Source organism: Balearica regulorum, chromosome 4 (assembly GCF_011004875.1).
Source record: "Balearica regulorum gibbericeps isolate bBalReg1 chromosome 4, bBalReg1.pri, whole genome shotgun sequence".
NCBI classification, from domain to species: Eukaryota; Metazoa; Chordata; class Aves; order Gruiformes; family Gruidae; genus Balearica; species Balearica regulorum.
Window position 1 is genome coordinate 21,181,151 of NC_046187.1, and position 15,625 is coordinate 21,196,775.

General features: G+C 42.0%; 1 protein-coding gene across 7 annotated transcripts in view; it reads left to right on the top strand.

Annotated features, from left to right (window-relative positions):
* The window catches only part of ADGRL3 (adhesion G protein-coupled receptor L3), a 524,509-nt gene that overhangs the window by 330,758 nt on the left and 178,126 nt on the right, over positions 1-15,625 (top strand). For all 7 annotated transcript variants that reach the window (XM_075751372.1, XM_075751366.1, XM_075751367.1 and 4 more), the window contains exon 6: positions 10,371-11,171. In XM_075751372.1, coding sequence (XP_075607487.1) covers positions 10,371-11,171 — 801 coding nt within the window. The remainder of the gene's footprint in view (positions 1-10,370; positions 11,172-15,625) is intronic.

The window sequence follows — 15,625 nt, forward strand, 5'->3', positions numbered from 1 at the left end:
AAGGAAGACATAAAGAACTATGCAAATAATAATTATTCTTAATTAGCTACATTTGCCTAGTTGCCAAGTGATCTCGCTGTGCATTTGACATCCCAGGAGGAGGAAGAAGTGGGGTAGTTATCCGGATCCATTTACCCGACCCAGTTACACGTGGGCTGAATGACCAAGGGGAGTAAGACCTCGAATCAGACTTGCTTGCAAGAGCTCTCTGGGGTTAGATTTTACCAGGCAAGGTCGTTTACCAAACAGCTGTTTTGATGTGGGGTTTTTCACCATTCTGTCGGTCTGTCTCTCCATGCCACATCTCTGAGCGCTCCTGGGCTGAGCTGGCAGCATTGGGAATTAGGCACAAGATAGATTCCTGCCCTGGAAAGCCGCACTCAACAACCCTGGAGGATCAAACCCTGCTGCCAGCATCTCTTGGTCCACCTCTATGTGCACAGAAGCCTTTCTTGATGGAGGAGAGCAGCATCTTGGTACTCATTTTGTGCTCAGATCTTTTCCAAAGGGGCACCATTAAATAAACCTGGATCTGGAAGTAATGCACAGTAATGTCTCTCTCCCCTCTTATAAAGGAGCTCACAGCCTGGATGAGGTTTAATTCATGTCTCCATTGCAGCAACTGGATCTCCACATCTCACTTGTCATAGCCATAGGGCTGTGTTGCAAACGGCTGGTGGGTGCTCAGCATCAGGCTCTTCATTGGCAGCAGGAGCCAGCTACAGAAAAGGAGCTGCAGAGGGTCAGCCCTGCAGTGCTTACCTCCCTTTCTGGATCTGCGCTTTCACTTTGTTTCTTTTTTTCTTTTTTTTTCTTTTTTTTTTTTTAATTATGAGAGAATGATGTCCAGGTGGCTGATTCTGCTGTAATTTAATGGCAGCTCACTCATCTGCTGTTGTGCTGGAAACAATAAGAGGCCAACTGCCAAGGAAAGTTTGGCTGAATGACTTGTAGCCGTAATTGAATTTCACACAGTACTTGTATAGTCCTTTTTTCCCCTCTCGTGCTAACTGATCTTGCTGCTTCTTTTTAATTGACGAATTTAAATGGAAAATTCTGGTGCACAAGTTGGGAGAGTTGCAGTGAATTAAGTTACTGCTGGTTTTTGTATAAACTGGTGACAAGAGGACAAGAGGGGGATATGCCGTAGGGTCACAGCAGAAGCCTGCCCGGCTCATTTTTCTACTTGCGATAGTGGTGAGCAGTGGCCAGTGCTCTGACAAACACTTTGACTAGCATAAACAACCTTTTTGTTTCCCAAATTCGGGGAAGAATTGGGTTTTGAGGTTGCTTTATCTCTGGATTGGTACTATAAACATAAAATCTCATTTACAGAAGAGATTTATACACATTAAAAAATCAGATATTTTTTCTGAAGATGAACTTCGAATATAACAGTACTTGCTGCTTCTTTTCTTTTCCAACAGAGTATATTTGAGGACTCATTATACCTTAAGTGAATTATCTTTACTTGAGCAAAAAATATTTACCTCTTGGAATAATACATTTAGAAGAGCAACGCAATCACATTCAGTATCTGCTGAAGCTGATGAAGTGTCTGCTTCTTCAGAGAAGCCAGTCACTGTGACTGCCACCTGGAATAATAACAAGAGGAGAGAGGCAAAGAAAGAAGAGAAATTATTCATGGAATTTCAGGAAATCTGAATGTTTCAAAACCGTTGAGAACCATTTTGCTGATCTCTGCTCTGCACAACAGCATCAGCTGTTGCAGGGCCAGGCACGTAGCAGGGATTTTACTGTTTAACCCCAAAATTCAGAATCACAAAGTTTCATTGGGATTTCTGCAGGACTGATATATTTTTTTTCCCCTTAACAAAATACTTAAATGCATAATTTTTTGTGTGCTTTGGTACCTAAAATTAGGAAATGAGGTCATAATATTTAAGCTCCTAGAAAATAGGCCTCAAGGGGAGAGTGCCATGGAAAAGCATTTGTTATTTCTTGGGTTTGGGGGAGAGTCCGTGTGAGGGCTCGGGCCTCTGATGCCTGTCATTCATTATATGAATGTCTAACAAAAAGATGGCTTCCTCCCAAATTAGCCTGAAGTTTGATCTATAATACATAAGGCAGTTTTGTAGGAAACCGTAACTTTTTTCATCTCACAGAAACCTCTAGTGGACAAAAGCTAATGTATATTAGTGGTTTCCTCGGTCCTGAGGACTTTAAGTTACACTGATGGGTGTTTTAACATTAATAATCCTTAGTATTATTTTAGTGAACATCTATTCAATTTCGTTATTATGTATTAAATAGCAGACTGAAAGCACTGACATTTTAAGGAAGCCCAAATTAATGATTTGAAAGGTTTTACAAATTTATCAGATGAATGGAAATCTAAGGGGGAAAAAATCCACTTATGAAAGACGACAACTTTGATTTTTGCAAATCTATAGATATCATATTTAAGGATCTAATTTAGGTTGTAGTTTGTGAAAGCATTTATGGATTATCGACATTTCCAATCTCCATACTTCACAGCGAAATTAATTAGGAGGGGATAATTTTGGGAATGTGTTACATGAAGCCATTGTAATGCAAGAGCACCTTCATTTCTTGTGCCTGGGTATTATATGAAAAATGTAATTTGGAAACAGAGCAAGTGAGATTATTCCTCCCTTAAATAAAGGATTAGGACTTCATTAGCTGTAAAATACAAGGATTTCTCCTGTGCAATAAATTAAGATTTTTTTTTTCTCAGCCTTATGGGAGGGAATATAATGTGCACACACAGGTACAAGAAGAGGGAAGAACTCTGTTTACTGAAACTCTAAATTGTCTTGGAAATATAAATAATATTACAGACTAAATGGATCCCACCATTATAATCATTTAAATCTAAATAAACTTTAAAATTTAACTTACAGAATAGTTTTGGTCTGGTGGAGAACTGCAATGGAGAGGCTTGAAATTGCATGTGATTCTTTCATAACAGAAATTGGCAGCTGTGAGAAAGTTAATTCATGGTGATATAATTGATAATAATAATTTCGTCATTCCTCTGGCTGGAGAATGAAAGTCTGAGTGCTTTACATTCAAGTGTCACGTTGTTCTTGGACGGCAAAGCCAGGTAATGTTAATGGGGTCTGTTCCTTTTTTAAATGCATGTGTGCGCTTGCCATCAGCACAAGTGAAGATCCTCCAGGTAAAGCAGTGGCAGGTCACAAATTGCAATCTGTTATGTATTTATTTATTGTACCTTGCCAAAGGAAGCTGACATTGCTCTTGCTCTGAAAAGGAAGGGAAAAGATTTCTAGAAAACCTATCATGTTGAGGGAAAAAAAAATAATTAAAAATTGTAATAAAGTGGGATTAGGTGGCAAAAATGGGAAGACAGCAACAGTATGTATTTGCAAAGTAGTCTTAGAAAACCTAATTCTTCCATTGTTTGTGCTTGCTCCTGAGCCAAGATCCAAGAAGGCTTCCCCTGTTGCATGTTAAAACTTTTCACATTAAAAGCTCGTTTGAGTGCTTCACTGGGGCTAATGGGATTGGAGCTAAATTCTGGCTTGGGGGCAGCTTGATGTGGAGAATGGGAATGGAGGCTGGTCACCGTGTCTTCTGTAGCAAGGACAGTTGCAATGAAGGGACTGAGACCAAAGATCACAGTATTGCTGTTGCTTTTCCTTTGCCTAGAAACAAAATGTCATCTGACCGTCTGCTGGCTACAGCTCACTGCAGTGGATGTGACCGTGCTCCCATTATTAGGGCATCTGGGGTCCAGCGACCACCCACCTGCGCTACAGTGGGACCCCAGGCTTTCCTAGAAGGAGCAAGTGGATGAGAGGAATGGTGACATGTGCTTTGGTTTGCATCTGTGCTGCATGGAGTGAGTGCTGAGCTTGGCTATATGATCTCTTTTGTCATTTTAATTATGTGTCAGGAGAAGAAAACAAAGCAGAGATGGGTACTTCTGCAGCGTTTTGAACTTTAGGGTGCCAAAACAGGTCATGTCATATAAATGCTGAGCTAGCTCTCTAACTGTTCTTCTGGCAAACTGTATGTGCTGGTTTGAGTGTGTTTTAAATACAAACTAATAGAAGAAGAGTATTTTCATATTTTCATTCCCTGTGTTTAGATATATTTATTTTAGATCTGCTGCTGCAGAGTTCAGCTTTCCTCCAACTGTGCTTCCCCATTGGGATCTGTCTATGTACCACCTGTGCTTCCTGAGGTAGAGCACCACAGGTTTGAAACGCATAGAGGTGTGGTCCTCTGTAGCTTCAGTGGCTGGTTGCTGGGATGGGGAACCAGAGGGATGAGCAAGAAGCTGATGACCTTCCTGCAGTATCTGTGCCCTGCTCTCATGTTGCCTCTGATCTGTCAACAGCTGCATTTTCTTGTAGACCTCAACCACGTTCTTGAATTTTAGATGTTGGTAAAAGAAGCTGCTTAGGACCTCATGTACCCTATTACTATTAGTGTGACTGAGAATGCATCCTACCCAACAGAAGATTTTCCTACACCCTAGAGGACAGAACTTCTCTAGCACTGACTACGGGGTCCTTTCGTCAATGATCCGCCACGCTGGACGTGCTGTGAATCGGATGTCACCCTTGCCTGTATATTGCCTAGTTGCCTAGACTACTGCTTGCTATTGTCATAGCTAAAAGGAAGTCTGTTATCGACATGTGCTTTGGTGCCCTGAATTTTGAACACATCTCTTGTTTACTTTAACCTTCCTTTAGTAGAGGAACACTGAGACTCTAGCACCCAGCTCTTGAGAAAAGAAGAGCGCCTTCATCTCCAAGCAGGCAGACACTTTGGGGCGCCTAGCTAGGTTTGCAGCTTCCCAAACATGTTCCTGTTTAAACTAAAACCCACATCTGGGGGGATGTGTTGGGGAGAAACACGTAAATTGGGAGAACTCTCTGTGGGTGCTATAGGGAAGCCCTCAAGTCAAAGGTCAAGAGTTGTGGGTCCTTTGCTGTTGGCACAAGGCTGGCCAAGGAGCTTGGGGTCTAGGGACCAGAGAAAGAAAGAAAAGACTGTAGATCTTGGACCATCCTTGTATGAGGAGGCCTGGCACAAGGCACCTTCCAGACTTTGTTTTATTGTTAGAGGGAGCTCAATGCTCAAGTCCAGCGCAACAGTGCTCAGGGCCAAGTGGTGAGTCAGCTGTGTGATGGTCACCATCTTGCACCATGGGTCATGTGTTGGGGCAGGGCGCAAGGCCAGTGCTGTGCCTTCTGGGGATGTTTCTCCCTAGTTGGTTCCTTAGTGCCTTAAGCCGCATTTCGGCTTCCCCGAATCTGGTCAAGCTGGAGACAAAATGCAGCAGTTAGCTACATCTGGCGTGAAGCACCCTCAGCATGGCTGAGACACTGCATCTTGTGCTACAAAGTCAGCCTCAAAAACTTGTGTTCTTAGTCCTTCTATTTTGTCATTAGCTATACGTTTAATGCTGAGTCTCTGTATATTAAATGATTTTGGCCTGTGAAGGACAGGAACAGGGAGTGGATGTCACTTATTCTGCTATTAAACATCTGTCCTGAAAAATAAAAAAAAAAAAAAACCCTGGCAAAGTACAGGGCACAACTTCTGACTTTTGCAATTGCCTTCTAACATCCCCCCCTACTCAGATCATTTTTGTCCAGGAGTTTTGTGCTCCGGCTGCGGGTTGGAAGCAGTGCCAGAGAGAGAGCTCTCTACAGGACTTTGCCACTGTGTTCTTGTGCCTTTAATAGATGAGTGCAACTCAACATGGTGGTAAAAAAATGAGCAGTTAATGTTGTTTAAGTGTTAATTGTGCCAGAAATTAAGAGTGTGTTTTCAGAGCCTCAACCCAGCAGTGGAGAGCATTTAATTAATTTGTTTGTGTGATTTCTGTGAATGGGTGGGATCTGCCTGATCGCTCAGCTCCAGGCACAGCAGGGGCAGGTTGTAGCGGCCGATGATCGCACCTTGGCCTAGGTTTTTCTTCTGTCCAAAGCAATGGGAGAAAATCAGGGTACGTTGAAAGTCTTGTTTGTAACTTCCCTCAAACCTGGTGAGTGATTCTTATTTTCTTTCAAGCCTCTGGCACTGTTGAAGCCAATGGTGCTGGCCTGCAACCAGCTTAGGAAATTGAGGTGAAATACCCTTGTTCTGCTCCAATGCAGCAATAGCAGGAGCAGAATATCTCACTGTAAGAGAAATAACTGTATGCATGCTTTTTCTGTAGATCGCTTTAGGAAGGTAAGGTGCCTCCTGTGCTGTAAGCAGTATTTAAATTCTGTGGACTGGCGCAGGCATTGCAGAGATGTGAAATTGTTCATAATTGGGCAAAATTTAAAAAATTCTTTCAATACTTTATGAAGACAGTTTTGCAGTGGTATGTTGCATAATCGAAGGGATAATCAGACGTTAATTAGACCCTTCCTTTTAATATTATTCAATGAGCTAAACCTCCAAGCTTCCTGTGCAACCTGTTCGAAGAATATGACGTTTCCAATATGAGCTGAGTAATTATTGAAATTAAAAGGCATTAAGCCTTAAATCAGCAGCAGGAAAATATGTATTTGGGATACATACAATGGAAAGCACCATGCAGGAGGTCACCAAAACATGTATCGTGTCTGCAATTATAAGAGCGCTGGATATGGCACTGACCGCTAATAACACATACGAGCTATTCAGGATAAGGGTAATCAATGCTTCAGGTTGCTCCGCTCAGCTGGTTGCAAATATATTATCTCCTGCAGAAGCTTCTCTCTTCTTGCTTTACAATATCCCACTGTTGTTTGACTGCATTATAAAAGCTTTTGCTCATTTGGAAACATAAATTACTACCTTCTCTACTGCCAGAGGTACGGTATACCATCAGCAAGAAGAATCAGTGTGAAGCCATACATTTGGGGATCTGTCATGTTGCTTTCTTGCTTTTGCCAGGGACATTTAATGTTTTTTCTGAATACCTTACTTAACTGTAGCCAGCCACAACCTGGGACAGGGAGAGCGATTGCTGTGCAGGTTTCTCCAGTTGCTGGGTCTGGTGCCTTTTAATCTTGCTGGCTCTTTCCCTTGCAAAACCGGGTGCTTGCTCTGAAATGCATTGTCTCTGCTCCCTGGAGCCCTGACAGCCACATGGTGAAAACATTTGCCTTTAACCTTAACCTGTTATGAGGTAGAAAGGAGCCTGAATCAAAGCCCAGGTAAAAAAGGCTGTTTAAGTTTGGAAACATTAGTTTTGGGAGCCACAGTTGGCTCCAGATTTACACCTCCCTGCACAGCAAAGTGCAGATCCACATGTCTAGCCAATGCATTTACAGTCTTACCCTGAAATCGTTCTTCCATTGAGGCTTCAGTTTCCCATCCAAATGAATGAGACTTTTGAATGCAAAGAGGTTTGCAGTCCCAGCACCAGAGGACAGTAATTTGGCAAGTGTCTCAGTCTGGAAGGGGCCAGAGTGACCTCTGGGCAAGCAAAAACAAAGCGCGCGTGCATACCTTTGCATTCCTGTCTCGCTTCTCTGAACAGAGATCTCTCAGCTGTCAAAACCATACTGTTTTGCTGGCAAGTTCTCACTTCTCCCTCAGTGGTATTTTATGGGGCCTGTCTTCTCCTACACCTTCGGGGAAGAGGCCCTGCAGAACCAGCAACCCCCGGGGCCAGGGTGCAGAAGCTGTTTGGGGCCCTGCCCTGCTGGAAGAAGAACGGGTCTGTGCCATGACCACAAGGGGCTTTTGGGTGAGGCTCCCCAAGGCCTCTTGCAGGAGGTTGTTAGCTATAGAAACTGGTACTGAGCATGTAGCAATTAATAAGTGCACTGCATTTATTTATTCTGACTGTAAGGGGCTTTGTCCGAAGGGGGACAGCCTCTCCAGCAGCATTATTATATATGGTGAATAACTGACATAAAAATATCTACCAAGTTCTGGGGTTGGGCTTTTTAAATAGTGCTTAGATATTTTAAACTTGTTAGCACTTATAAGTCTTTGGGAATCTTATAGATCATATAAGTATTTATTACAATATTTTAAATGTTTTTTTCCAAGTCCTACGAAAGCTTGTTTCTCCAAGACATAGGACAGGACTCTGTGAACATCCACCGATGTGCCTCATTTCAGTCTCCTAAGTTTTCTATTCCTGTTGAAGGGAATATTCTCCTGCTTAAAGTAGGGACCTCGGCTTTACAGGATTTTGGCGAAATATATGAAGATGTATATTCTATAAGGTTTCTCACTGGAGTTTTTATTCTAGACATAAATCTGTATCAGTCATATTTCAGTGTATGGGTATTTCATTTTGCTCTCTGAAAGTAGTCCAAGGCTGCTGCTGACAAGGTATCTCAAATAGTTCAGGGGGCTTGGTATGTCCCAAGTGTTGGATGGGTTTTTTTCCTTAAAGATTTTTGTAAAGCTAAAATTTATCTGTATTTTGTTCAGCTTGTCTGCATATTATCCAGTGTATATCAGAGGAAAGGCTTTATATATATATATATATAAAAATTGTTCACATACTAAAGTAAATTAATAAAGCTTCCTTTTCATAAGAGGTAAAGAAAAGTACCTGGCCAATACAGTACCATTAATCTATTCTCTTTTCTCCTTTCTCTCTTTACCTCTCTCTCTACAATAGAAGTGGAACAAAAAGGTAATTAAATACCTTTCAAATTATATATATATTACTTATGTATAGGCTAAGTTATTTAACAGTTTAACGTTTTAGTTGAAATACTTTGTCATTAATTCTCACTACTTTTTTGTTAAAGTTTATTTAGTATCTCTGCTGCTCAACTTCACCAGATAACTCATTTTTGCTGAAAAGTTTTTACCAGTGCCACTTTTTTTCATTAAATTTCTATTCAAAAGTTTAGATAACTCAGTCTTCTCCTGCCCCAAAGAATTTGGAAAGTGTGCATACATATGTATGTGCATAAGCATATCTAATTATGCCATAAAAGCCTCTTGGAAACGGCACCCATTTATCAGCAACTCTGGGTGGTTACTTAGATGCCAGTGTACTTTTACACCAGTTACTAAATCTGATTTTTCCTCCTGTCTTGCTCTCCAGAGGACATTACCAATTTCTGCATTTCCAAAAATAATTGGTTACACTCCCAAGCAGGGAGTGCGCATGCGGGATCCCATCTGCCAGCCCCACGCCACCAGAAGCGCATGGTGGGATACCTCTTCACACCTCCCTGCTGCCCATCCCATCGTCATGGTTATTGTTCTACTCATGCTCTTGGAGATCAGCATTACAAATAACCAACAAAGTTTCTCCCCCCGAAGCGTGTGCAGCGCCTCCAGGTCAGGAGGGTGCTACCGGGGACGACGAGGGCTGAGCGAGCCAGTTTTGCTCCACAGCATCCCTCCTTTTGTCTCCCCGTCCAGCTGGCTGGCCTGTTGGCGTTGGCGTTCCCGTGATGCCAAGGTCAGCCGGGCACTGGCTGAGCCTCCTCCCAGGTGCTGGGCATGCCCTGGTCCCTCTCGGCCCCCCTGAAGTCTGAGCAGCAAAGCACCCCGGTTAGTCAAACCGCTCCTTTGTGCTCCTCTCATGTAACAATACAAGGTATATGTTTTTAAGTTTGAATTACTACTATATTTAACAGGACATTTTTTAACTGATTAAAATCTAGACCTTGGGTTCCTCTCCAGTGATCTTTATTCTTTTCCTTCCTTCTTTCCTTCTTCCTTCCTTCCTTCCTTGTCTTTTCCTTTCAGCATCCATACGTCATTCATTTTTAATTGTGTGGACTGCATGTTTCGTGTGTCCTGTAGCAGCTTTGAAAGCCTCATTTCTAATTATACTACAGATCTGTAGATGGGTGTTCCCCCCTGCTCCCTTTGCTTTAAATGTTCTTCTGAGTTGCTAAGGGATTCGCCTCTGCTTTGCTATTGGTACCCTTTAAATATTTAATATCGCTTGGGCTGTAAGGGTGGGAATTTCTTTCTCTTATTTCCATTTCTAGGCCACTCTTCTGTGGGCTGTTCAAATAAATATGTGGATCAATTCCCCGGGAATTTACCCCTTCACCTAGTAGGTACAGATTCACTGCAGAATATAATCTGGAAACACAAACCCCAGAAATCCTTTGGGGGCACATATTCATTTCAGAGTTTACAAAGGCAAGTGGTCCAAGTAAGTACACCTGTAAAAATAGATTTGAAAAGCAATAAGAAAATGAGCCACAGCTGATAGAAAAAGCAGGGGGAAAGAAATTCAGTTTGGTGGAGTAAATCTTGTTCTAGAGATATGGCTGGCAGGAAGGCTAGTCTCCAGCTACAAGGCATTGCTCTTGGGTTTCTTCTGATCTCGAGTGTCCTCTGCTCCAGAACTAGAAGCTGTTGAGATGTTTGGGCCAACCACCCCCGGACTGTAATTAACTTTAGTTTTTTTGTTTTAAATTCTTTTTCCCCTCCGACAGTTTTTCTTTGCCCTGGACTGCTGAAAGGAGTATACCAGAGCGAACACTTATTCGAATCTGACCACCAGTCTGGTGCCTGGTGCAAGGACCCTCTGCAGGCATCCGACAAGATCTACTACATGCCCTGGACGCCATATCGGACAGACACGCTGACGGAGTACTCCTCCAAGGACGACTTCATTGCTGGGAGGCCAACCACGACCTACAAACTTCCACACCGCGTGGACGGCACAGGGTTCGTTGTGTACGACGGGGCTTTGTTCTTCAACAAGGAACGAACCAGGAACATAGTCAAGTTTGACTTGCGGACAAGGATAAAAAGTGGGGAGGCTATCATAGCTAATGCAAATTACCATGACACCTCTCCCTACCGCTGGGGAGGTAAGTCTGATATAGACCTGGCTGTGGATGAGAATGGGCTGTGGGTAATCTATGCAACAGAACAAAATAATGGCAAAATAGTCATTAGCCAGTTAAACCCTTACACGTTAAGGATTGAAGGGACATGGGATACTGCCTATGACAAGAGGTCAGCTTCTAACGCCTTCATGATCTGTGGGATTTTATATGTGGTAAAGTCTGTGTATGAAGATGACGACAATGAAGCCACAGGGAATAAGATAGACTACATATATAACACTGACCAAAGCAAGGATAGCATGGTGGATGTGCCCTTTCCAAACTCCTACCAGTACATTGCTGCTGTGGATTATAATCCCCGGGACAACCTCCTTTATGTATGGAACAACTATCACGTCGTGAAATATTCCTTGGACTTTGGGCCACTGGACAGCAGACCAGGTAAGGGTTTTAATACCGAGCCAAAATCTGAATCGAGCTTGTATTTTTCTTGCAAATCGTATCTGAATCTTCAGCAATCTTTTCTTGCTGAATCGTATTTTTCTTGCAAATAGGGTGTAAAATTGAAGTACACTTCTGTCTTACTGATCTGTCTGTGTTTCTGCAAATTAAGCCCCACCACAAGACTTATGATGGATATTAAGGCATTAATGCATGCAGAATACTTTTTTAAAAATCTTAGTTTGAAATGAAATGGAGGAGTGTGCTACCCATAACTAACCTGAAACAATCTCCAAATGCCCACGCTCTTGTTTGCATCACAGGGATAGCACTCTTTCCTCCTTGACTGAATTTTCCTCTGTACATCCTATCATCTTCCTTTCTGCAGGAATTTTGGCAAAACAAGGCGTGGAAGATGCTGTTGCTGCAAACAGCTGGGGGAAAACTGCCAGCCAGTTTAGATGACTTTGTTCCATTAAGCTGGGGGAGTTTGGGCTATTTAGGGAAGCTGCTGCTAATCGCATACGTGAGCATGAACTCACAAGTGTGTGTCTGGACTAAGAAGGGGAATCGACAACAAAATCCTCCAAATTGTTGGTTTCTTTTCTTTAAAAGTTCCTCTTTTTTTTAAAGCATTTCATGATTTACTATAACTTACTATACTTTCTCTAAGAGAGGAGCATGTGGCCCCCAGAGGATTCCCAGCTTTTCCACCTTTTTTCCGGTTAGAAATTATGCCAGTAATTACTGGGTTTGTTATATTCCCTTAACTTTACCAACTTCATCATTTTGCAAGCATTAGGTTCACAGTTGCCACTTTATTAGTTGCATGACAGCCTGGATTGTGGTCAAACTCATATGGTGGTGCAAGAATGTCCAAGCAGCGTTTGCTCAATCATTTTCAAATGGTTACTGCTGAACACGATGTAGTCATAGTTACCAGGTAGTTCCTGTGGTGGACTGTGTACTTCAGAAAGGCTGAAAAAGTAAGAGGAAAGACAGTATTAATATAATTTGGATGGTAAACTATTTGATTTGTAACATGGCTATTCCCAAAACATTCTTTTTTGTTGATAAGAAACTCAGAAGTGGATGAGTGGATTCAGGACTTCAGATGGCGAAAGAGAAGTTGAGACGTTGCTGAGTTTTTGTTTTTCTTTTCCTGTGTGCAGCCTGTTATCCATTAAAAAATGGATCAAGAGATGCTGAAAGAAACTGTGGATATGAAAACCTGGAGAGGGATGGAATGAAAGTAGTAAAATGGCAGTGAATTTCTCATTTTTATACAAAAATGTAGGGAAGAGGACAAGGAAATCCTGAAGAGGCAGATGAACAAAAATGAGTGACTGTTAAGAGAGGAGCAGGGACGTTTTCAATGATGTTGACCTCTGCAAGATGTCAGATGAGCAAAAAATGAAGTAATACTTCTCATTCTCCCAACTTAATGATGAGCCTGTACTTTCTGAGTGGTGGAGTGAAGCAGAGCAATTTGTGAGCTATTGGTTATCTCTGAGGAGTGAAAATCAATTGCATCCCTTCTATTTCACAGAGTTTCTCTCCTTTTCAGTGAATTATTTCCAGGTATTAGAGCAGACTCTCTGCTGCCGCATTTTCATGTGGTGACCATTGTCACTAATAGCGTCTTTAATAAAAAAAAAGCCATAATCAGTTAAAACACCAAATTTTGTACTTTCCTATAAAAAAGGAAATGGTTCTCCCCTTTTTCCCAGTCTAAGCTGGTGCGATGGGAAAGCAGGTGAAAACCTTGCAGAGGGCTGAAAGTCTGTGAGGTACAAGGATTTGATTTGTCCTTGTGTCACTCTGGTTTGAAGCCCCTTAAATTTCACTCATGTTTGGATGAGAATTTAAAATCCCTCAATGCCTCAGAGAGAAAGCTGAAGCAGTTTTTGGCTTTGAGTGGTGGACATGAGAGGGTTAATCTGGTGTCAGGGAATCTGGTGAGCCTTCTCTGACGTTTCTTTTGTGCAATTTTTGATAGCTTTGTAATGTGGGCACAAAGCTGAATTTTACATGCATTTCTCTTCTCTGAAAATTGCCAGGATTTCCTTTTTGGCAGGAATGCATAAGGATTCCATTAACTCACTATTTTACGGGTTTAGAGGACTTTTGAGAGGATTGCTCTGACTGCAAGTGAAATTCTTGATGAGACAGCTCGAATGGACCAAGGCATTTCAAAGCGAAGAAAAATACCTTTGCAAAGGGAGTTTACTGCTCCATTACCTGCACAGCCTGATTAGTGGGAACGTTATTTTATGAGTCAGTCAACCAGAAGCGCTGATTTTGAATTGAATAGGTGAGCAAACACTTGCTTGACACCAGGTTTTTTTGCAGAGAGGAGCTGGGAGACTAGGTCTACACATTTTCTGGTTAGCACCAAATTTCATACTGCATTGCTTTGTGTATAATACTAAAGATATGGCTGACTTAAACCCAGCTCCTTCACCAAAGAGCAGAACAGGAGCCAATGCAACACCAGGAAAGCAGTGAAGACCCAGGATATTTTTATATGGTTATTTAGTTATTTATTTTTTTACAGAGTGGATTGTGGATATGTGTTTCCTCGCTTCTTTTCCAAAATCACCAGTGTTTCTCTGTTTAGAGCGAGGCAATGTTCAATGCAGCCATTTTTCATAGGGTTACAGTTTGAGTAGCAAAATATGTAAACAATATCTGCTTAATTAGAAAATAAAAGAAAGATTGTAAAATTGATGGGTCAAACAAATTGGTTGTTAAAAAACAATTAAGGGTGAAGTTTTAGGAGAAGAGCTCTTAAAACCAAAAATTGATCGTAACAAGAAAAGTGATATATTTAGCTACCTAAATAGCCAGCAACATATTTGAAACATATTTGAGATCTCTGATATCATACATTTCAAGGATATCTAAAATGAAAAACAGGTGCTGGGGGCTCCAGGTCACTTAGGATCAAACATTTTAAGTCTTTTCCCAAACCGTCCAGGGAAAATGGGAGGAGGCAGGAGTTGCTTAGTTTATAAGAAAGGCAGGGATCACATCCTCTCACTCTTCACAGTGAGTAAACATTTTCTGTGAGTTTTAACTACAGGTCTATTTGTGCATGTAGGATTGGAACATGTTTGAAGTCTTCACTGTTGCAGAGCTTCTCTCACCTGTTGTTTAGAAAAATGGGCTTTTACTCCTCGGAGTAAATGAATGTCAAAACCTGGAGTTTCTGTTTTCGGCTTCTGTAGCAACTGAAGGTATGAGGGAAGACAAAATATTCTGAAGTTTTAAGTGAGGCACAAAGCTGGATTCAACTGATCTAGAAGCAATTCAGGGCTCTTGATTAAATTAAAAACCAATTGTTCATTGTTCTCAGAGATGGGAAAAGCTGCATTTTAAGGATTTGCCCTGCTCAATTTTTGTTTTTTTTTCGTTTGTCTGAGGTTGTTTTCATTTATCCCAAAAGCGGTTTTGAAAGCAAACACTCCTCAGTGCCTGCAAATCCCAGGAAACCTGTCATTAATGTCTACCTTCGAGAAGTGAACTTGAAGATACCAAAAGCCTTTGAAGCATGTTTTCTTTGAGCTGTTTGGCCTTAAAATTAGTTTCTTGGAGGATGCTGCTCCATAAATGCTCCTGAGCTTCTGTGTTATTTCTTTGTAGCTGCTTTTGAGTTTGCTAATTTGAAGTAATGCTGAGGATAGCTCTGCAACTCTAGCAGTGTTTTCCATCGCATTCTTCAAGAAGTTGAACCCGGAAAAGTGTTCAGGTTGTTATTTTTTTATGTGCCCCACTAGACATGTGCAGAGAGGGAAATGAAAAGCCGTATCAACAGAATGAAAAATTTTCCGCAACCTAATCAGTCTTAATATTCACCAGAGTTACCTGTTTTAATCATCACCCACTTGTGATACAGTCTGCGTAAACAAATTCAAGAAAATATCAACAAATCCTCCTCTCCAAAAAGGTAAAGTGCTCCCATCCAGCTTTCCGGCACCGTGCTGCATACAAACACGCATCTCCTGGCTTTGCAACTCTGCACCTCCCCGGGTGGTCACGGCTCCTGGCTGGGCACCAGGTAGGGGTTCCTGGGCAGCCGAAAGACCAGAAGAAAGTTGTGTCTTTCAAATGACTGAGGTGCCCCACACCAGTGCTGGCAGCTCTTGTGTGGGAGCTCAGGGTGTGCTGGCTGAGCATTCAGACCAGGGGTGGGGACCAGAGCCTGTCCCATAGCTTGGCAGTGCAGAAGTCCAGGGAAGGACTTGAACCAGGAGAAGGATCCCTCTGTGCACATCTGGGACTTGGGTGTCCTGACAGCCGTTCCCAGTGACATGGGAAACACAGACCTCCGACTTTTGAGCAGATGTTTTAAATTATGTCCAGGGGACCGAGGCATTGCAATATGGAGTGTTTAATAGATGTGTGAATTTAATAAATGTATATGCCCAATACATAAGGAAGACACTGATATG